General features: G+C 39.9%; 1 protein-coding gene across 2 annotated transcripts in view; it reads right to left on the bottom strand.

The window, feature by feature from the left end:
* Positions 1 to 22,308, bottom strand: part of GRM8 (glutamate receptor, metabotropic 8) — an 838,387-nt gene that overhangs the window by 685,116 nt on the left and 130,963 nt on the right. For both annotated transcript variants that reach the window (XM_011995930.1, XM_011995931.1), the window contains exon 3: positions 5,321 to 5,537. In XM_011995930.1, the coding sequence (XP_011851320.1) occupies positions 5,321 to 5,537 (217 nt within the window). The remainder of the gene's footprint in view (positions 1 to 5,320; positions 5,538 to 22,308) is intronic.

Below are 22,308 nucleotides of genomic sequence, written 5' to 3'. Positions count from 1 at the left end.
CTCAAAAAGCCTCCCCAGGAGCAGATGCTGCTATGCTTCCTGTACAGCCTGCAGAACCATGAGCCAATTAAACCCCTTTTGTCATAAATTACCCAGTCTTGGGTGTTTCTTTAGAGAAATGCAAGAACAGCCTAATACAGAAGATTGGTGCTGAGGGGTGGGGCATTGCTATAAAGATACCTGAAAATGTGGAAGTGACTTTGAAACTGGGTAACAGGCAGAGGTTGGAAGAGTTTAGAGGGCTCAGGAGAAGATAGGAAGATGAGGGAAAGTTTGTACCTTGTTAGAGACCAGTTAAATGGTTTTCACCAAAATGGTAATAGTGATATGGACAGTGAAATCCTGGCTGCTGAGGTCTCAGATGGAAATGCCAGACTTACTGTACTCTGGAGCAAAGGTTACCTGTATTATGCCTTAGCAAACAGCTTGGCTGCATTCTCTTCATGCCTTAGGGCTCTGTGGAAGTTTGAACTTGAAAATAATGACCTAGGGTATACGGCAGAAGAAATTTCTATGCAGCAAATCATTCAAAATGTGGCCTGGCTGCTTTTAATAACCTACACTCAGATGTGGGAGCAAAGGAATGACTTAAAGCTGCAACTTATATTTAAAAGGGAAGCAGGGTATAAAAGTTTGGAAAATTCATACCATAGCCATGGGGCAGAGAAAGAAAAAGCTTTTTCAAGAGAGGAATTCAAGCAGGCTGTGGAGCAACCACTTGCTAGAGATATTTGCATAACTAAAAGGAGCCAAGTCCTAATATCTAAGACAATGGGGGAAAGGCCTCCATGGCATTTCAGAGACCTTCATAGCAGTCCCTCCTATCACAGCCTAGAGGCATAGGAGGGAAGAGTCCTTTCATGGGCCAGGTCCAGGGCCCCATTGCCCTGTGCAGCCTCAGGACACTGTTACCCACATCCCAGCCACTCCAGCTCTAGCCTTGGCTCAGAGGGCCTCAGATATTGCTCATGCCAGTGCTCTGGAGAGCATGAGCCACTATAGACCTTGGCAGCCTCCATGTGGCATTAAGCTTGCAAGTGCACAGAGTGCAAGAGTGATGAGGCTTGGCATCCTTTGCCTACATTTCAGAGGATGTATGGAAAAGCCTAGGCACCCAGGCAGAAGCCTGCTGATGGGGCAGAGCCCTCACAGAAAACCTCTACAAGGGCAGTGCCAAGGGGAAATGTGGAGTTGGAGCCCCCACACAGAGTCCCCAATGGGGCACTGCCAAATGGAGCTGTTAGAAAGAGGCCATCCTCCAGACTCCAGAATAGTAGATCCACCAGCAGTTTGCACCCGGTGCCTGGAATAGCTGCAGGTACTCAACAACTTATGAGAGAAGACACAAGGGCTGAACCCTGAAAAGCCACAGGGTTGGAGCTGCCTAAGGCCTTGGGAGCCCACCCCTCACAACAGTGTGCCCTGGATGTGGGACATGCAGTCAAAGGAAACCATTTTGGAACTTTAAGATGTAATAACTTCCCTGCTATGTTTTGAAGTTTTGAACTTGCATGGAGCCTGCAGCCCCTTTCTTTTGGCAATTTCTTCCTTTTGGAATAAGAATGTTTATCCAATGCCTCTACTCACATTGTATCTTAGGAGTAAATAACTTGTTTTTTATTTACAGGCTCATAGGTGGAAAGGACTTGCTCTGTCTCAGATGAGACTTTGAACTTGGACATCTTTTTTTTTTTGAGATGGAGTCTTGGTCTGTAACCCAGGTTGAAGTGCATTGGTGTAATGTCAGCTCACTGCAACCTCCACCTCCCAGGTTCAAGCAATTCTTCTGCCTCAACCTCCCAAGTAGCTGGGACAGCAGGTACATGCCTCTATGCCTGGCTAATTTTTAGTAGAGACTGGGTTTCACTATGTTGGCCAGGCTGGTCTCAAACTCCACCTCAGCCTCCCAAAGTGCTGGGATTACAGGCATGAGCCATCACACACAGCCTGGACTTTTGAGTTAATGCTACAATGAGTTGACATTTGGGGGGACTATTGGGAAGGCATAATTGTATTTTGCAATGTGAAAAGAGCATGAGATTTGAGAGGAGCCAGGGTGGAATGATATAGTTTGGATATTTATCCCCACCCAAATCTCACGTCGAAATGTAATCCCCAGTGATGGAGGCAGGGCCTGGTGGAAGGTGTTTGGGTCATGGGGCAGATCTCTCGTCACCTGGTGCTGTCTTCAAGATAGTGAGTTCTCACAAAATTTGGTCATTTAAAAGTGTGCTGCACCTCCTTCCTTTGCTCCTGCTTCACCTTCTGCCATGATTGTAAGCCTCCTGAAGCCTCCTCAGAAGTGAATGCCACTCTGCTTCCTGTACAGCCCACAGAACCATGAGCCAATTAAACCTCTTTTCTCATAAATTACACACTTTCAGGGATTTCTTCATAGCAATGCAGAATGGCCTAGCACACCTCCATTGTCTAGAAAACTAAGGATAAAATAAACAACCTATGATTTGAAATAATGATGTGTCTATGTCAAGCCTTCCAATTTTGTCTCCCATATTTCACTATACAAACTATGCTCCAGTCAGTAAAACTGTGCTATTTGCTGATACCAAATATTTTTTTTTCCTTCTCCAGCAATAATCCTAGAGTCAAGAGATGCCTTGGGATGACACTACAACAACTGGGATATCAAGGGGCTATTTGTCTTTATCAAGTGTCTCCTGGCCCTCTCCCCTTCAGAAAGATCTCAACTAGGGAAGAGCCATCACTGAGGTCTGATCATGACCATCATACACTCATAAACTTCATTCTCCCAGATTAACAAAGGAGACTTCCCCAAGTCTGATTTTGTTAAAATGAAAACCATTCTAATCAAACCATAGAAGCAATTTATCACTAAACTGATTTTCATTTCGCCATCACTCCATTATGATCTGCTTGAGTTAATCAGAGGTAAGACAGAGGAAGCCTCAATTTACACTGAAATTTCTTAGCAATCGATGTTGCTAAAGAGAAATTCAGAACAAAGTACAGAGAACATTATGAGTTGGGGAAATATACAATTTTATTAATGGGCAGACACTCCAAAATAAATTAATGTATACATCTCCTTCAGTCAAGCTACTGAGGTTTTTTTAAAAACACACTACTAACATGGTGACAGATGTCATCAGTGTTGTAGTAAGAGCTGCAAATGTTTTAGAACTAATGAATTTTCATTAGAGACATCAGATAATTTCAGAATGGGTTAAGTTGCTACCATTTGCCATTCCCATTAATATCATTGTCATATAAAAGGTTTAATTTTCAGCTATTTTTGTTCTAGATAAAAATCTTTGTCATTAAAATGAGGGATGATTTTGATATTTAATATATTCCATGGCATACTCCAGTGTGGTACTAATTTGGCCTTTTCAGTATTCTGCATATTAATTGACAATCCATCCCTCCTCCATTCCCCAGATAAGTAAGAACTGAAATAGAATGGACAACCAATCAAGTCACAGAATACTGAAAAGATCAACACAGAAGGAATGTGTTGCTCTAATCAAGAGCATATACAAGGCACCAAAATTATTTTCTCCCATGCTAATGACTATGATAGAAACAGGAATAATGAATGGCACCATCTAAATCCTTTTATGTGACAGTATTACCAAAGCATAGCAATGCTCCCTAAAAAATAAAAACTAAGTATTTCTTATTTTAGTCAAAAGAATAAAGCTGTGGTTTCACTTAACTTTTAGAACAATGCATTTTGTCAGATTCTGCAACAATTGGCAGATTATGTCCTGTTTTGAATTTTTTATAGTAATCTATCTCATGCACACAAAATGTGTCCTCAAGTTGCAGAATGTCCAGGATCACTGCAGAAAACTTATTTCAATACATACTTTATTAGTTTCCTTCTCTTGTTGAATTATCACTCTGGTAAGAACTGACATCAGTTGCTTAAATAATACATTAATGCTATTTCCAGAAGCTATTGTTTTCATTTGAGTGGGCATTTCCTCTAAAGATGAACTTTAGATTTTTATCCAAGAAGATAATATAATTTGTCATAATTTAAAGATCAATTGAATGTTTTGAATCCATTTTATAGCAATAATGATATAAATTCCCAGAGAGCAAAGATTATGGCATCATGCACACTTACAGCAGGTGTGAACAGTTGTCCAATTAAATCAATTAGCCCAATCTGTCCAACAAGACCAGGCCTTTTATACATTTTCTGCAATAGCACAAATGTAGAACAAATGTTAAAGATACTAAATATTGTGTATTATAATTTTCTATACCCTACTATGTACAGAAAAGCTTGCAGTCATCTGCAAGTCTCTCAAGCGAAAATCCTATTTCAATAACATCAGACTTTTTGTCCTTGGTAATTATGGTTAAGCCCAAATCACTCCCATGATCTTTTTCTGAGTCGAGGCCTCTAAGAAAAACAATAAATTTATCAACATGTCTTTCTACAGGCTCAAAATTACTGAAAAACAATCAATGGACACTTTAATCTTTCCACAAAATATTATTACTCTTATAGAAAAATTCATTCATTCTTAATAAGAATAATAGTACTTAAGTAACAATAACATATTTCATTCACAAAGATACGTTGTTGACAAATCAGCAGTTAAGATCTGTGCTCTAAGTTGTTCCTCTGTTTTGCTCTGTGTTTTCAAAGTAGTAGAATGGATTTATAACCTCATTGGTACATATACAAGATGGTGAAATGCCTAGACACTTGAATAAGCACTTTGAAAAAAAGCCCAGGATGGAGGTCAGCAGTACCTTGTTGTAAACAAGTTTTTACATCTTGCCCTTCACCACACCCTAAGCTTCAGAGTTTTCGTTAAGAATAAAAATGCAAAAAGTCAAACATGACAATAAGAATATTGCTTAAGTATAGCCTTGGGGGCTACTTCAGCATTGTTTTAAGATGATTACTAGACTTAATCCCTCTAGTGTTGGACGTTAAATTCCACTGACTTTTTTTTTTAATTTAATGACTTGCTAATGTAAACTTCCATCTAGAACAATCAAATACTATGTCATTTATTCAAATTTACAGTGCCTCTAATGTGCCAGCAAACTCCCTTGTCAAAACAGACAACTTTAAAAAATGTTCACTTGAGTCAGGAGCCCTACTTCCTAAATTAGCACCAAAATGTCACCTTGATAGGCCTATGAACAACAAAATCATTTATAATAAACCCAGCTTCCCTCTAGAGTGGACAGCCTAGTTCATGCATTTGTAGGAGTTCTAATTATTCCCTACAGATAAGAGAGCACTTGGAGATGCTCAAGCATCAGCAACCTGTCACCTCCAAATACAATCATCTGATAAATATATGCTTACCAATCTCCCTCGAGATCTGAGTGAAGGCCTCCACACCGCTCTCACCATAGTTCCCCTCAGAAGCCAGTGTCGACACATAATTCCATCCCAGTGCTGTCACGATGTCCACCATGGCTTGGGCTTGGTAGGAGTCAGGCGGGACCACTCGAGAGAAAAAGTCATACCTGGTGTTATCACTTAGCTCTGGGGCTGTGGATGCATAGCTGATTTGAGGTATCTGCAAAACAAATGATGGGTCATTTCAACCCAAGAAGAATCCTGAAGAATGATGGATTGTCATACGAGCTAAACAGCCAAGGCTATACCAGAAACCTAGACATATCAGCCTGAAGCCAAAATACAGTTTTATGACTACCAATTTAATTAGAAAGTATTTTTGAATGATCCATAGGCTTACTTTCTCTCAATGCAAAATATTTCTAAACAGTGAGAAAGAATTTCAGTTTGCTTTAGTTTCCATTGTTTCTGGAGCCAAAGCAAAACATTTGTGCTTTTTGTTGATGTTGCTTTTTTAGTCTGTACATGATAAGCTCTGGTGCAGAAACGAGAGAAAAACGAAGGTATATGCATCAGAAAAGGTCACCTCTGAAACTGGCTTTGGCTTTATAGGACATGAATGCTATACAATAACTAACAGGGAATTTAATATGAGATTTTTTTACTCTTGATGCCATTTCAGTCTTAAGACTACATTTTTAGTAAATTATTTTAAACATATAGTTTTACAATTCTATTGACTGTTTATTGATATAATCAGAGTGCCACAAAAAGATTTGAGAATTGCCAGCAACCACATATCCTCTTATAGAAAAATCTTTCTAACCCCATCCAAAACATCACAGAAAAGGGAATTCAGACCATAAATTCTTTAGAAGAAGAGACTATTTTTCTTTTAACGGGGTGAATTGCCAGAGATTTTTCAAAAAGAAGAATCTTATGTCATTTCTCAATAATGTAGGAGAGTGGGCTATGTGGTTGTGTCTAGTAACCCCTCTGCCGCCATGCCGTGGTATGAGTGAAAGTTCAGAGGTCAAAATGACTCCAAGACACCCTAATTCAGGTAGCTTGGTTGAAGATGCAGGTTTGACTTGTACATAAAAAAATTAACAGTGTGCTACATCACTTGCTGCAGCTAACATCAGTGCTCAGAGGATGTCAGAGGTTGCAGTTCCATCTTTCCCCACAGGGCTGCACACTCTGGGATCCAATAGTCCCCACCACAGTCTAGACAAATGATTCCCAATCTATATAGACGTTTCAACTCCACCCTTGATATATTTGTAAAGCTCTCAACATCTAAATAACCTTCCTAAGTCTAGAGAGTCCTATTCCATACTGGTGGCCAGTGAAATGACAGTGAAGTCCCTAAAATATAAAAGTCACCCTGGGAGCAGCAGCAGAGCAATGTGCTTGGAGCTGTCCAGGGTGCTGACTATTCATTCGGCTTCCGTGTAACTTGGATCCACCTACATTAGCCATACAAGTGAGTACCCAGAATAGCGTGGCCCATTTAACCCCAAATTCTTTCTGGTTCTGTTCTCCTAGTGGGGACCGTGTTAACTTACTTGTTAACACTGTGGGACCGTGAAAAACATCTGACCCATCTCATCCTGCCCTTTGCCTTCTCTGCCAGATATACTGGCCTTATCTTGACAAATTTTTCCCCTGGTTAGAGTTTTTTTTTGTTTTTTTTTTTTTTTTTTTTTTTTTTGAGAAGGAGCCTCGCTCTGTCACCCAGACTGGAGTGCAGTGGCGCAATCTCGGCTCACCGCAAGCTCCGCCTCCCAGGTTCACGCCATTCTCCTGCCTCAGCCTTCCAAGTAGCTGGGACTGCAGGCGCCCGCCACCACACCCAGCTAATTTTTTGTATTTTTAGTAGAGACGGAGTTTCACTATGTTAGCCAGGATGGTCTCGATCTCCGATCTCGTGATCCACCCGCCTCGGCCTCCCAAAGTGCTGGGATTACAGGCATGAGCCACCGTACCCAGCCTCTCCTGGTTAGATTTTGTGCCTCCATAGTACATAACTACTCTCAAGGACACCCCTCCAAATCTCAAACCACACACCAAATCTTGCCCTTTTTCACCTTCTCTTTTTTGTTTTCAGAGGATCTGGGAAGGAAACCGTAGATAACTTAGTGAGATCTAAGTCTTACTAGGTAAAAATTTCCCAAATATCAAAAGCATGTGCATTCCTATATTCTAATGAAAGTAAGTTAGCCATCTGACTTTCACTTTAGAATAAATTCTGTGTGTGTGCAAGTATGGGTTGTGTGGGGGGAAGGGAATAGGGGAGCATTCTATAGCAAATTCTATAGCACTATACCATTTCTTTGTCCTATTTGGATACCGATACTCTCACTTCCTGAGCTACTAAGAGTCCAGCAGTAAAATGACTTACGCAACTCCCACCCTGCCTATAATAATGAGCCACCCTTTCTAAAAACGAGCAGAAAGTGTGAAAATTGAGTGTTTGAAACCAAAACTAATTATCTCAAATTACTACCTTCAGTCAGTCACTTCCAGGCTGTTTAATTAGCAGTCAGCCTCATGTTTAGGATTAATTAAACAGGTGTAAAGGGTATATAAAATAAGAGCGCAGATAGAAGATGGTTGTTAGATTCAGTAATGGACTTCCTCCCCAAAGTCTTGAAGAGTTTTCTCTTTGCAGATCAATGTGTGGGAAAGTAATGTGAGAGTATGTGCTTGTATTTTTATTTTTTCAGTCTACAATAATACACATCAGGGTATATGAATAGTATTTCAAGACAAGTTTTCATGTGTCACATCTCATTTTTATTTTGTTGTGGCACACCACTAAGCATTGGTTTATTAAGCATTTTAATTTCTGTGCCAGCATCCTCAGTATTTCTACCATCCGCAAATTAAACCCCTACTGGCAACTGAGGTAGAAATTTTTTAAAGACCTGGAATGTTTCCTTTTCTTTTCCCTACATCAAATCCACTGTAACTACCCCCTTAACCTTGGAGGTTTCATCTACCAGAAACACAACAATGGAAAAAAATACGGTGAATGGTGAAGAGAAGTGAAGAAAAATAAATGAGAGGAAAAAGAAGGAAAGCATACCAAGAAAAGAAGTTGCTAGGAAAAGCACCCATTATCAGTTCCCCCATCCTTTAAAAAAAGCAATGTCTTTTATAAGCCTCTGTTAACTCCCATTGCCAATGTAAATGATAAAATCCAAACTCTTTGGTCTGGTTCGCAAAGATCATCAGATTCTGTCTCATCTTCCTCCCCTGACCTGTACCTTCTCCCCATATTCTCACAGCATCTGCACCCTTCCCCATACCAGGGAGATTTAATACTCTCCTCTACCTAATGATCCTCTATACAAACTCAATATCCAGCTCAAAAGTCATCTCCTTCTGGGGAGAGTTTCACTGACTCCATCAGGCAGAGCTGTCTTTTGCTATTCCTGTCTTCCAAAGTCTCCACCATCTAACGTTAGAATCACGACTCTGCTGGCTTATGATCCTCTCAAGACCAAACAGGGTCTCTGTTTATTTGGTATCCCCAACACCAGGCAGAGCAATTGCTCAATGAATGTTTGAGGGCAATTAATTTATTAAACTGCTGCAGGAAATTTAATACAGCTTCTTCCCCAACACTTCCTCCCTTGCATTCCACCAAAATATTGTGCAGGCTATTCTCCATTTGACCTTCCTGATCCTTCGCTATCCCGCCAAAGATCCTAGGAGGCTGCTCTCTATGACCATACTGACTGGGATTCCTTACCTCTGGCGTCTAGTTGAGTTTGTCCTGGAGGCACCAGCAGAACTTGGGAGGGCGAGGGGAGACAGAAAGAAGTTAGAGTATTTATCCCCCAGCTTCTTCTTCCGCTGACTCAGTGATTCTCCACCTAACCCCTCACCGACAGCTAAAGCTTTTGCCAGATTCCAATGACTACTCTGTACCATTGCTCCTGTAGGGTCTCCCCACTGTTGTTGGCTCCTGAGCACTTCATCATCCCTTGTTTTTTCTAACTGTGCCCTTACTTAAAATAGTCTTTTTGTGAACTGCTCTTCCATTACCTCTGAGTGTGCCAGAAGCCTGAGGAACACTCCCCTATGACAAGTCTCTGTAGAAGACAACACTGCTGTGGCTCCCAAACCTCAGCCCTACCCTAACCTCTTAGCCCTTCTCCAGTCACCTGCCCTTCCAGCCTTCTCTACCACTGTCCTTAGGTGGCATTCTCCTTCATTTCCCTAAGGCATCCTATTGCATATTTGAAAACATCTGTCATTTTGCTTTTCTTCATTGCTTATTTTATTTGTGCTGAGACTTCATAAAAATATCATATGTGCTTAAATAAGGCCATATTTCTATTACTCAAATAAAGCATATTTGAGTCAATTAATTATACAACTGAGGACACTCATCATCCTCTTTTTAAAAAAAAAAACTGTTTTAGATTCCACTTTTCTAATAATTATTTTGGTTAGGAAAAACCCTTTTTCTTCCCTCACTACATTCTCACTTCGGCCCACAGAAGAGGAGATTCCTACTCCCCCAACCCCACCCTCTTTGGAAGCTCCAGAACAAATATTTCGTCTCTCACTCTCCATTCCTTTACTGACTTTCCCCAACATGGAGGGGGAAAGAAACTGAAGCCAGAGTTCTACGTTTATTGGGCAAAAGGGGACAGCAGGCTCTCCTTTTATTCTCTGACCTGTCCACGTACATCTCAGGCTTCTTTTCTCTACAATGTCAAGAGACCATGCAGGGCCTCAATTCTTGGAAAGGAAGCCCACCCTCTTCTCTCCATATTCCACTGGCAACCAGACACTTGAGAAATACTTGAAGTCCATGCTACTCATTGCAAGTGAACTTTAAGTCTTCTGTGCAGGCAGAAGTGGGTCCCAAGGTTGAGATACGGTGCAAGAGTGGGAGGCACAGGTTCAAGCTGAATTATCTCCAGTGCAGCTCTTAACAGAGAGTCATGTGCCTGGGGAGTTATTTAGTGCTTGCCCAGCTGTTAATAAAGCTAATTACTTGATCTTCATTTAACTAGCTATTCTGTGAATATTGGACTTGCAAACTCTAAGAAATTCCAAAAATTTGACTTAGAGCTCAAGGAGATTAAAATTACATTTCAAAAGAAATTTATTTACATATATTATTAATAGAAATTAGCAGAGATTATTGTCTTCTAGTGTCTGTTCTCCTTCTAGATGAAACCTCCAATTTTTACCTAGCCACCCAGAACATGACTACATTTCCTAGCCTTCCTTGCAATGGTAAGTGAAGCTTCTGAAAAGGATCCTTAAAGGGAAAAGGCATGCCTTTTTCATGCTCCTCCCTCTTTCTTGCTGGCAAGACTTTGGACATAATGCATGGAGCTCCATTAGCTATCTTGGGCTTCGACCTAGCAATGGTGGAGCAAAAAGTCACACCCTAGTCCAAGCCACTGTGATATCTGGATTTCTAAAGCCACTTGACTCTTCTTCCTGCTTCCATTCATGCCCGTCTCAAATCTACGCTACACCAGCAAGAAAACTGATATTTTACAAAAATAGATCTTAGAAGCTGGGTGCAGTGGCTCATGCCTGTAATCCCAGCACTTTGGGAGGCTGAGGTGGGCAGATCACCTGAGGTCAGGAGTTCGAGACCAGCCTGATCAACATGGAGAAACCCCGTCTCTACTAAAAATACCAAAAATTAGCCAGGCGTAGTGGTGGGTGCCTGTAATCCCAGCTACTCAGGAGGCTGAGACAGGAGAATCGCTTGAACCCAAGAGGCAGAGGTTGCAGTGAGCCGAAATCACACCATTGCAATCCAGCCTGGGCAACAAGAGCGAAACTCCATCTCAAAAAAAAAAAAAAAAAAAATAGATCTTAGAAAAATCTTGCTTAGGGTCCTTCAATCATTTCCCCATTGTCCTTAGAATACAGCCCAAACCTCTTGTCACAGGATCCTTTGAACTAGCAATTGACCACCTATCCCTCTCACTCACCTGATCCAACCCCACTGGCTTCCTTTTTGTTTCACCTCCAGCACTCACACATATCACCACATACATTTTCCCAAGCAAGTCCTTCCTGGCCTTTCTCATCTTTCAGCCTCAGCTCAACAGACCTTCCCTGACCACCTCATGTAGTGTTGTCTCTTTACCTTCCATTATGATCTCATCACACTACTTATTTCCTTCCTCTTTCACAACCTGCATTAATGTGTGTATTCTGTTTCCCCTACTAACATGTAGACTCCACAGGGTTATTTTCTGCATTGTTTACAGATGTAAGATGAGCTCCTAGGAGATAGTAGGTGTTCAATAAATATTCATTGAAAGCAAAATGAACCCATCCATCCATAAATCAAGAACTCCTTTTATTGTTTTCTTCCATGTATCCTAACTCGGAAAGATTTTACTACAAAACTATTTAAGTTAAAAGATCACCCATTTCCCATATTCTTTTTAAATCAAAGATCTGTTAAGCTGCAAAACTTCTGATCAGCACAAGATACATGTTTTTTTTTGTTTTTTTTTTTTTTCCAAGCTGAAGTGATAGAATTCCAGTTCAAATCACTGAAGTGCCGCTTCAGTTGTAGTCTGTGCAGTCTCCTGGTAGGGAAGTGTACAACTGCCATTTTGCTTTTCGAAATGCCAAAAAATGGCCATGAAAACTTCATAACTATCTTGGCAAACACATTGACAGTCCATGGACTTCAGTGTGTCATTAAAGAAGAACAAAAATTACATTTCTAATCAAAGGCCAACATCATAGATTATTTAATCATTTACCCATTCTTGCTTATCTTTATCTGTAAGACGGATATTCTAGACGGGAAAAAGTGCTTACGTCTTCCCCAAACCAACTGTGTCTCTCCATGTTGCCTTCACTGAGCCTTACTGTACGTGACTGAGTGATGAAATAAAGGATTTCTGAGGCTCCAAGGGGCTCAGAGACTTTTAGATACCAGAAATACTCTTTTTGTGGCCCAAGGAAGTTACAACTTCAGCTGCCTTAAGGTTTCCCACCGCTTGCACATCAAAATATTGCAATAAGCTTGAAACTTCCTTTGTCTATTCAGAATGCCATAAGTTTTGCATCTGTTCACCACAGTTACTAGTTTGCTAAAGATCCCAAGGAAGCCAAGACATCCCTGACAAGGCTAGCAAAAAGCCACCTAAAGAACAGCTTAGAGGAAGCCCCTCCCGATTCTAGGAAATTTCAATCTTTCTGCAAGAAACTTGCACACATCTGAGTACAGGTTTGCAAACAGAAGACAATTTAAGACCTGAATCACATATATTTTCGCCACCAAAAAGGGTTTTTTTTTGTTTTTTTTTTTTTTCTGGTTTTTTTCCCCCCTGCCAAGAAAAGTTTTTTGTTCTCTGCAAACAACCTTGTCCATTGATCGTGGAACTTAATTGGTGGAGAAGGTTTGCGGGGTGGGTTATTTGTGCTACTCAATAACATCATTGGTTTTTTCCAGTGAAAGATCAGCTTGAAGCTGCATTCTTCCCTTAGGGGGTAGTGCTTGCCTGAGCACTTTTCCAGTGATGGTGGTTAGCAACAGTGGCCATCAGGATGATAGCTTCCTGCCACCTGGCCTCAGGGTAGATTTGTTTTTGCTGCAAAACCCAGGTCAGAAAAAGCATAATTATTATAGCCATTAACTTTGTCTTTTTATACTTGACTGCTCTCTAGTATTAAAACTACTAGTTGCTTGTGGCAAAACATCAGTATATAATCAGAAATTAGATATAAATGAGGAGTTAGGGCTAGAAATCAATGTCCAGCACTGGCCCAACTCTCCCAACATTGCCCTGAGCTTTCACGCTCCTCCCACCTTCATGAAAACAGGCTAAGGAGAGGGAAAAGAAGAAAGGAAATGTAAAGCCAGAGAGTGAAACAAAAAAGGACATGGATGATTGTCCCAAGTTTGCATCCAAAAACATGAAGTAGTAGTATTCTTTCCCCAAATCAGGACTGGCTCAGAATAATTCTGTCCACATAGTGGACAGTTAATAAGATTCCTGTTTGTAAAGTTGGTGTCAAATAGGAAATTCAGTCTCTGCCCTTTTTTACTCAGTTGAGTTCCCATAGTTGATTCAGAGGAGGATGTGAGCCTTTGGCTCTTGATGCACAATGAAGCTTAGCAAAAGCAAAGGAGAGGAAGTCTATTGAAATGGGAAATCGTGGGGTCAGAGAGAGCCAGGAGTACACTATATTGCACCATATTTTTATCTGTCTCCCCAACATGAGCTCACTAAGACCAAGCAAAGCTTTACACACATGCCTGCACCAAAGGGGCTTGTGGTTAGTTAACACGGCTGAGTGTAACACAATAGGTTTAAGGTCATGAGTTGAATTCCATTATGGGCCAGGATAAATACCACATCCCTCACCAGAACCTTCCTCTTCACAAATCCAGAGCACACCAACAAAGTCAACCAGAGAAAAGAGAGACAAGATCAATCCATTCTCACTGCCAGATGAATAATTCAAAGACGGTTTGTTACTAATGGTGAACCTAAAATTTTAGCAGCAAATCATGAGAGACACACTTTCTTCGAAGCATAAAGAGTATGTTTTGTATCTATATCTGCCTGAAAGTATAAATAAATATTATACTTATAAAGTCATATGTTGATTTCAGATAATTCATTTGAATAGACCATTGAATTGTAAAAGGGTACATTTTCTCACTGCCTTTTCAAGGGTATTGTATGAGTCATAGAGGCAAAGAAAACAAATGACTCAAGGAGACTAAATAAAGGGACTATTTTCAAGGCAGGGGCAGCATATAGGGAAGGCAGTGGAAAGCCACAACCCAGAAGGAGTCAGAGGTTGAGAATGGCGGTTGTTACCCATGAGCTCTAAGAAAGAGAGCAATTACAGAGTCATGAATGGAAGCCACCTTGAGGGGAGCAGTAACCTCTCTAAAAGGACACGGCCAGCCCCTGGCAACCTCAAAAGGAAATTACATTCTGACCTTTCCCTCTTACACACTCGCTGAGTCTCTCTCTGACCAAACCTATTGGAAGCCAGAAAGCAAGAGAACTTGACTTTGCCTGCACAAAGGAACCTTCCAGGGCAGCCAAGAGACAGCTAAAGAGAGAAAGTGGTTGTGGCAGGCCAAGCAGAAGCTATCTAGCCCAGGCACCATTAATCATTGCTCACTGGACACGTGAACTAAATTTATGGATAGCTGTGCAGATTTTCAGTTTTCTACATTATATTACTTTTTCACAATTTGATGCTTTCAAATATTTTTGACAGAAAATCTACACTAAGACATTCTGATTTGGCATTGAAAATCCCAATCCTAAAACTAGACCAATGAAGTTTGGATTTCTTATGGAAAATAAAATAACTAATACCATGTTTTAGAAAGAAATGTAATGATTTTAATCAAATTGGTAATGGCGTTTTGACTTCCTAACCTGTTTATTTAAAATGAAAGAGAAGCAATCCATGAATATGAAATAATTCACATATAAGCAACCATAATTATACCCTATAAGATTAATAAACCTTCTTTTACATCTGCTAATTACATTTTACAATGAGGAAGCACAACAGCTCCTTAGGGAAAGAATTGTTCTAATCCATCAAGTTACTAGTAGTGTGGGGATTTCTAAGCCTAACTACCCTAAAAGTTTTACTCGCAAGTTGGATTTAAAACCTTCACTTTCAAAGAAAGGGACTTTAGGTTGGGTCCAGTGACTTTCATCTGTAATTCCAGCCTTTTGGGAGGCTGAGGCTGTAGGATCCCTGAGGCCAGGAGTTTGAGACCATCCTGGGCAACATAGTGAGACCGCCATCTCTAGAAAACATTAAAAAATTATCCAGGCATGGTGATGCACCTGTAGCCCCAGCTACTTGGCAGGCTGAGGCTGCAAGTTCACTTGAGCCCAAGAATTCAAGGTGACAATGAGTTATAATTGCACCACCGTACTCCAGCCTGGCTGACAGAGAAAGACACTGTCACTTAAAAAATTAAAAAGAGGACTTTAATATTCCAACTAATTTTATAGTTTCTCTGGTTTATAGCATCTCCTTATCTTCAATTTTGCCTTTTTAAAAAATTGAACAGTTTTATTTAAATTTCCATATATTTCAGTACTCTGTGATTCTAAAAAATAATAATCAGTACATATGCAAAATTACACAGAAATGTAAAAGGCTAAACCAATACATACACTTATCCTAATAGTTAAATTAAATGTTTTTTAATAGTTACTTTTTTATTAATTCATTCAACAAATTAGCTCCCACTATGTGCCAGACACGGTGACAGGCCCTGGAGACAGGACTATAAACAACACATGGTCCTCCCAGCCCCATGGAGCATATGGTCAAATGGAAAAAGCAAGCATTCAATAAATAATCAACCAAATAAACATTTAGCCCCAATTGTAATGGTTGTTGTGAAAGCTATGTACCTGTCACTAAGAGTTACAGGGCCACTCACCTGGTCAGCAAAGGACAGGGCAAGCTTCCCTGATGAAGTGACATTAAGTTGACACATTGAAAAATGAAGAAGAAAAAGGAATGAACGTTGGACACCAGCCACAGATTGCCTCTCACTTGAGATCTCCTTCAGATGTGTACACCACCCAATTTGCAGAAATGAAGAGGACAGGCAGTCTACTGACAGGTACTTAATTTTAGGAAACTTGCCACAGGCTGAAAAATATTGAACCATAGACCACCATCTCCCATACTTATTACAAATAATGTTTTCAAATACTATATGCATAACTGGGGTTCTTATGCAGGACTATCAAGAAAATGCTACATAATTTATCAGCAGGGACTTGCATTACATTCTCACAGATCTCTGAGTCCTGAGGCTTGTAAGAGTAAGGCATGAATAAATAAATGAATGGATAGATGAAAGGTAAACAGATGAATGAAAACAGAAGACATTAAGAAGCAACTTTAAGAGCCCAGAAAAAAAATAAACGTATACTTATATTACTTATAAGCTCTAATATTTGTTTCCTTCCTTAGGAAAGTAAAAAATAAGTGATTGAAAAGTTGGAGGAAACTCTCTTCTTTGTACTCAGGCAGTGAAGGTTTTGGGATAGGACTTCAAGCTATATGAGAAGCAGGTTAGAACTAATCCTAAAAGATAGCTTGGCTTGGCTTGGCTTTGTTTCTTTACAAGGTAACATACATTTTCTGCACCTCTCAATAGGAGGAAAGAGAAATACATGGATCTGTCCACCTCTGGAAACTCTGCTCAGTGAGGCAGCATCCCAGGGAGACACGGAGAATTGCATTCCCTGATTTCATTCTATTCTATTTCACTATTTCTGCAAGTTTCTTTGATATCTTTTTGGTAAAGTTTTCAAGCAGTTTGGAATTTCAAGGTGAAATCACTGAATATTCTTTAAAACAAAAAGTAGGGGAAGTTTTGAAATGAGCTGCTTAGGACAGTGAAAGTTTTCTATAAAGTGATTTTCTTACATGAGTACCAAAAAATAATAAATTACATTTTGTTATAATAGAAAAACCAAAATGATGCCATGGCACTTTCTTAGCATCATTTGCTAAGTTACTTAAAAATATAACTCTCCCATCCACTCATTCCCATCACTGCTGACTTCAAACTATCACCTAGCATTTAATTTTCCTCTTCTGATGATTTCCTTACTGTGCAATCACTGCTGGGGTTCAATTTTCCCCCCAAGCATGTCAGCACTAGAACATTATAAAATAGAAAGTCAGTAATTATAACTAACAAATTGAAGTCATAAACTTTAAGCTGGCAAATATTCAATTTAGACTGGCATTCTGCCACCCAATAATACATGATTTGACTCTTGCAAATAAAGAAGAACATTGATAAGAACATTTGTTTGTGCAAGTAAGTTTCCTGGCTGGCAATTTCATGGATTTTTAGTGATTATCCACATTCACAAAATCTTGGTCTTCAAGTCATTATCTCCCAACTAGCATTCAGTTACTGATTCGGAACACCTAATAGCACTGGTAATTCTCATTTATTTTCTGTTACCCAAGTTAGTAAACTTAGTAGGTTTGAAGAAGGTCCATATGAGGTTAAAGGTTTTCATTCGAGCTCCATTTACACAGTGGGAAAACCCACTCCATTTCCAAAGATCAAATAGCTGATTTCATAAATGGCTATCATTGGTAACAGGAAAAGTTGATTAAAAGATGTGAACAACTCAGAGTCCTTTATTCCACTACATACTACAGAATGGAAGGATATGTTCCTCTGAGAAGACATCATCTCAGTATCCAAAGGGCAATACATTAAGTTTCCCCTAAACAAATTGATTAGCCCTTTCATTCTATCAACATTTTTGAGAAGCCTAGCTTACTGTTCCCTATAAGCCTCTTTATGTGTCATATTCCATCTGCACACCTAATGTGTGCGTGTGTGTGTGTATACACATATGTACATGTTCATTTTGCCAACATTTATTTAACATGTTATATTGGCCAAGAACTGTGCTTAGTGCTCTAGCTTCATTTCATGAATGACTAAATCATAATCTGGAGAAGTAACTTGCCCAAGACCAAGTAATTTGTAAATGACAGAGTAAGATTCAAATCCAGATAGTCCGACCCCGGATTCATTTCTTAAACACCTCTGCCCTCCACTACTTTGGGTCCATTTTTAAATCTGATATTAATTCTTCAGTAGCTTTTTTTACCCACAGGTGTTCAGCTTCCTCCCTGTTTCCACTTCTGTTCACATCTGCAACTCCTTTGGAGTCATAAGTCATGGCTTGGCTGGAGCTTGGACATCAGCAGCCATCACCATATATGGTATCACAGTGAATAGGAGATACTCGCATCTATGATCAGCTAAATATTATCTGCCTCCTTTGGTTTTCATCAACCCCAATTGCTATAGTTCCTTCTGGGGAGGGGGGCCTCCTGGCCCAGTTGGGTACCAAAAAAATGGTCTGAGACAAGTTTGGGGCAGGTTGGATGCAATCACATAGGTCAACAGGGGAAGGTAAGTGCAAAAAGGACTAGCCAAGTTCCCAAGTTCCAAAGAGAGCACATCTAAACACAACAGGCAATGGGGAGCAGAGGCAAGAACCAAGAAATGGGGCCAGGTGTGGTGACTCACACCTGTAATCCCAGCACTTTGGGAGGCCGAGGTGGGTGCATCACTTGAGGTCAGGAGTTCAAGACCAACCTGGCCAACATGGTGAAACCCCAGCTCTACTAAAAATACAAAAATTAGCCAGGCATGGTGGCATGTGCCTGTAGTCCTAGCTACTTAAGAGGCTGAGGTATGAGAATCATTTGAACCCAGGAGGCAGAGTTTGCAGTGAGCCAAGATTGTGGCATTGCACTCCAGCCTGGGTGACAGAGCGAGACCCTGTCTTAACAAAAAAGGGAAGGGAAGGGGAGGGAAGGGGAGTGAATGGAAGAGGAGGGGAGGTGAGGGTACGGGAGGGAAGATGACTGAAAGGTGTTCCAGGCAGAGGGGACAGCATCTGATAGAAACAAACCTATGAAAGGCTATAGATAGCTTAGGAAAAGCTGACAATTCAGTATTCTTGGTGAAAGGTGTTCATGAGCCCAGTTCAGTCTGCTTTCTGTTTGCTTGTTCTTGTTTTTCATTTCAACAAGAATTTGTTTAGCACTTGCTATATGCCAACACTCTCTTACTTGGCCTAAATGAGCACTCATTCTCCAATTTTCCTCTTAAATCTCTATCTCCTTTGTTGGCTATTCTTCTGCTGTTTCATCCTTTATGAGTTACTATCATTTAGGATATGGCCTAGACTCTCTTTTGTTTTCACTTCATACCCACTCCAAACCTATACATGCAGTCTAAATCTCTTCAGTGAGTTCCAGAACCATGTGTTGCTTATTGGACCTCTCTCTTAAGTGTTCAACAGGTATCTCAAAACAACTTGCCCAAAACTTGTCACATACACGAATCCCAGCATAAACTGAAGATCATCTGGTACACCAGGGGTCCTCAAGTCATAGCTGGCCAATTGGCTGGGTTCCAGAATTATGTGAGTGCCACATACTTTCCAACTATGAAGTTTCCAGTTATGCAGCTGTCATCTATGTATGCGTTTGGTCTGCCTTCGTTAGCCCTCTCTTTTTTATACCTCTCAGTGGCCAGTTGGCCACCAGAAATGAAGACTCTCTAAAAATTAAATTTAAGGTTCAAATTTCCTCTAGAGGAAAACATATGCTCATATGTTTTGGTACGAAAGATACGTTCACATTGCAAAAGATAAATTCAACAGTATTGACTACAGTAACTGTGGCACTAAGTTTTCTCTACAATCTGGCTACTCAGTGCTGACGGCAAACCTACAGCATCAGCATCAGCATCACCTGGGAGCTTCTTAGAAATGTAGAATCTCAGGCCCCACCCCAGTCCTACTGAATGAGACTTTGAATTTTAGCAAGATCTCCAGGGGATTTGTGTTCACAATAAAATTGGAAAAGCTCTGCTATATAGTATAAAACATTGAATGTGTACTCAAGAGTCCTGTGTTTCCTTTTGAAATTTTTCCATATCATGCTCGAAGGGATTTAAACACATTCATTGCAGATTATTTTGGTAGCTCTGGATGTTGTCATCATGAGGAGATATAAAAGCTCCCTCTAATTCACTTTATGAAGAAGTTGATGCCTTGAACATTATGTTCACTTATCCTAGGGTGAACATCTCCTGAACATTAGAAATTTCTTTTCAAAAATATTCTGCATCCAAATTTCTATTTTTAAGAGTATTATGTTTCAGTTCTTGCATCAAATGCTAGCATGGAGTTTATTTTTAGTGTCATGATAATCTATAGACCAGTGAATATATCATATCAAGTGTTGAGTCAGTAAAAGCTTTTAAAATATATTTCTTACTTATTTGAAAATAACAGATGAGTTTTTGAAAAATAAAAATTTCACAAAGCTTGCATGATGAAATGCCAAATAAAAGATGTAATGTACCTTGTCATCAATACATTTTCCATAGCATTCGTTTGCAGCAGGATAATTTAGTAAGATATTCATTTCTGTCTGATTGTTACTGCTTTAGGAGACTGATGAAAAGATTTCTTTTCCTTTGTGCCCTCCACATGAGCAATCAAGCCTGCATGTCTTGGAGAATTAGCTCATTTTCAGAAGACTTGGCCTATAGAGGTTATAGAGCTTAATTACTAGAGGAGGGGCATCTCCCAAGGTTTGAGGAGGAGGAATTGCAAATGGAAATGGAGGGAGAGAATAGTACTTCACAGAGACTTGGGAATGAGGGAGATCTTCAGTTTCTTTCCTGATAGTGCCTGAGAACCCAGGAACCCTCAAAGAAGCTCATTTCCCATGCTTGCCATAGAAGGAATGGAATCCCCCTCCTTTTAATAGCCCACAGGGGCTACAGTGAGCATCTCTGTGGTTAACTCTTCTGTAGCCATATTAGTCCACTCTCACACTGCTCTAAAGAACTACTAAGACTGGGTAATTTATGAAAAATTGGTTTAACTGATTCACAGTTCTGTGGGCTATACAGGAAGGATGGCTGGGAGGCCTCAGGAAACTTACAATCATAGCAGAAGACAAAGGGGAAGCAAGCACAGCAGGAGTGAGGGAGAGAGAGTGCATGCAAAGGAGGAAGTGCCACACACTTTTAAACAACCACATCTTGTGAGAATTCTATCAGGAGACAGCACTAGGGGGATGGTCCTAAACCATTAGAAACCACCCCCATGATCCACTCACCTCCTACCAGGTCCCACCTTTAACACATGGGGACTACAGTTCCACATGGGATTTGGGTGGGGACACAGAGCCAAACCATATTAGTGGCCTTGGAAACTGGAGGCTAGGTCTCCAAACTATGAATATGACTGAATTTTTGACACCCTAGTGAATGTGGCTCAATGTCAGAGTTATTTGATATCAAAGAAAAAAGTTCCTTTCACTTCAGTTTTGAAGAGCAAATTCTTTTCTTACACCTACTTTAGAGAGTAGGCTTATGAGCTGAGGTGCTGGGATACACCGCTATTCTTCAGCAGATCCTAGGAAAGCACTTAACACATGGACATTGTTGATTGCAGGTAACACATGGACATTGTTGATTAACTGCCTACTAGTGACAGTATAACAACTCAGGATTCCTGACTTTTAATATCTACAGTCTACCCAGTAAAACTGCTTCTCAAAAGCTTCCCACATTTTCGGCGCTTAAATGAAAATATACTTTTCTTTTTTTATGAGTAGCTGAATCCTTTTGCATAGACCATAACTTAAATATATGAAGACATTTATTGTCTTTCTAATTCTCTCTAATTTTCTAAATAATCTAAATATGTAAATGTCTCCATAATACTTTGCCAGAGACTGTATGTAAATATCATTAGACTTTCTATTAAAAAAAAAAAAAAAAAAACACACACACACAAAACCTTTTAGGCACTTCTGTCTTTAAAAAAAAATACCAATTCAACCTCAAATTTGATGAGACACACACATTGCTTTTTGGATGCCCTTCAATTTTTTTTAATTCTAAGAAAAATATTGAGGAGATTTAAAGTAGTTTAAGATGACATTTAAGAAAATAATCTAACTTAAATTAGGACTGAGAATACTGCAAACGTAGACTTTTTCTTTTGTAAATAAATAAATAGGAGGACAACAAGTGGAATTCAAGATAGCTCAAAAAATGTAGGAGGAAAAACACTTGAAGAGAAAATGGAAATACTGAGATTAAAAAAAATTCAACACATCATAAAAAGACTTTTCAGTAGAGGGACTGAGAAGAGTCGGGGGCGGGGGGTAGATTAAATATACTGGTTGAGAAACCAGCATTAGAGAAGTAAGACTAGGGACTAAGGGTAAGAGGATGAGTGGAGAAGGCAGTGTGGCTTGAGTCAACGTTGAACTTCAGGAACAGGAGAAAAAGATGGGAAAGAGAAAAAGAAAGACTTTTAATCCCCTGTAGCAGGAGATGGAATAAGCAAAGAAGTCACTGTTTTCCCTCCAGCCTTCCATCCCTGCTAAGTGGTTAC

Source organism: Mandrillus leucophaeus, unplaced genomic scaffold, assembly GCF_000951045.1.
Source record: "Mandrillus leucophaeus isolate KB7577 unplaced genomic scaffold, Mleu.le_1.0 Scaffold5, whole genome shotgun sequence".
Taxonomy (NCBI): Eukaryota; Metazoa; Chordata; class Mammalia; order Primates; family Cercopithecidae; genus Mandrillus; species Mandrillus leucophaeus.
This window is presented reverse-complemented; position numbering and strand designations above follow the sequence as displayed.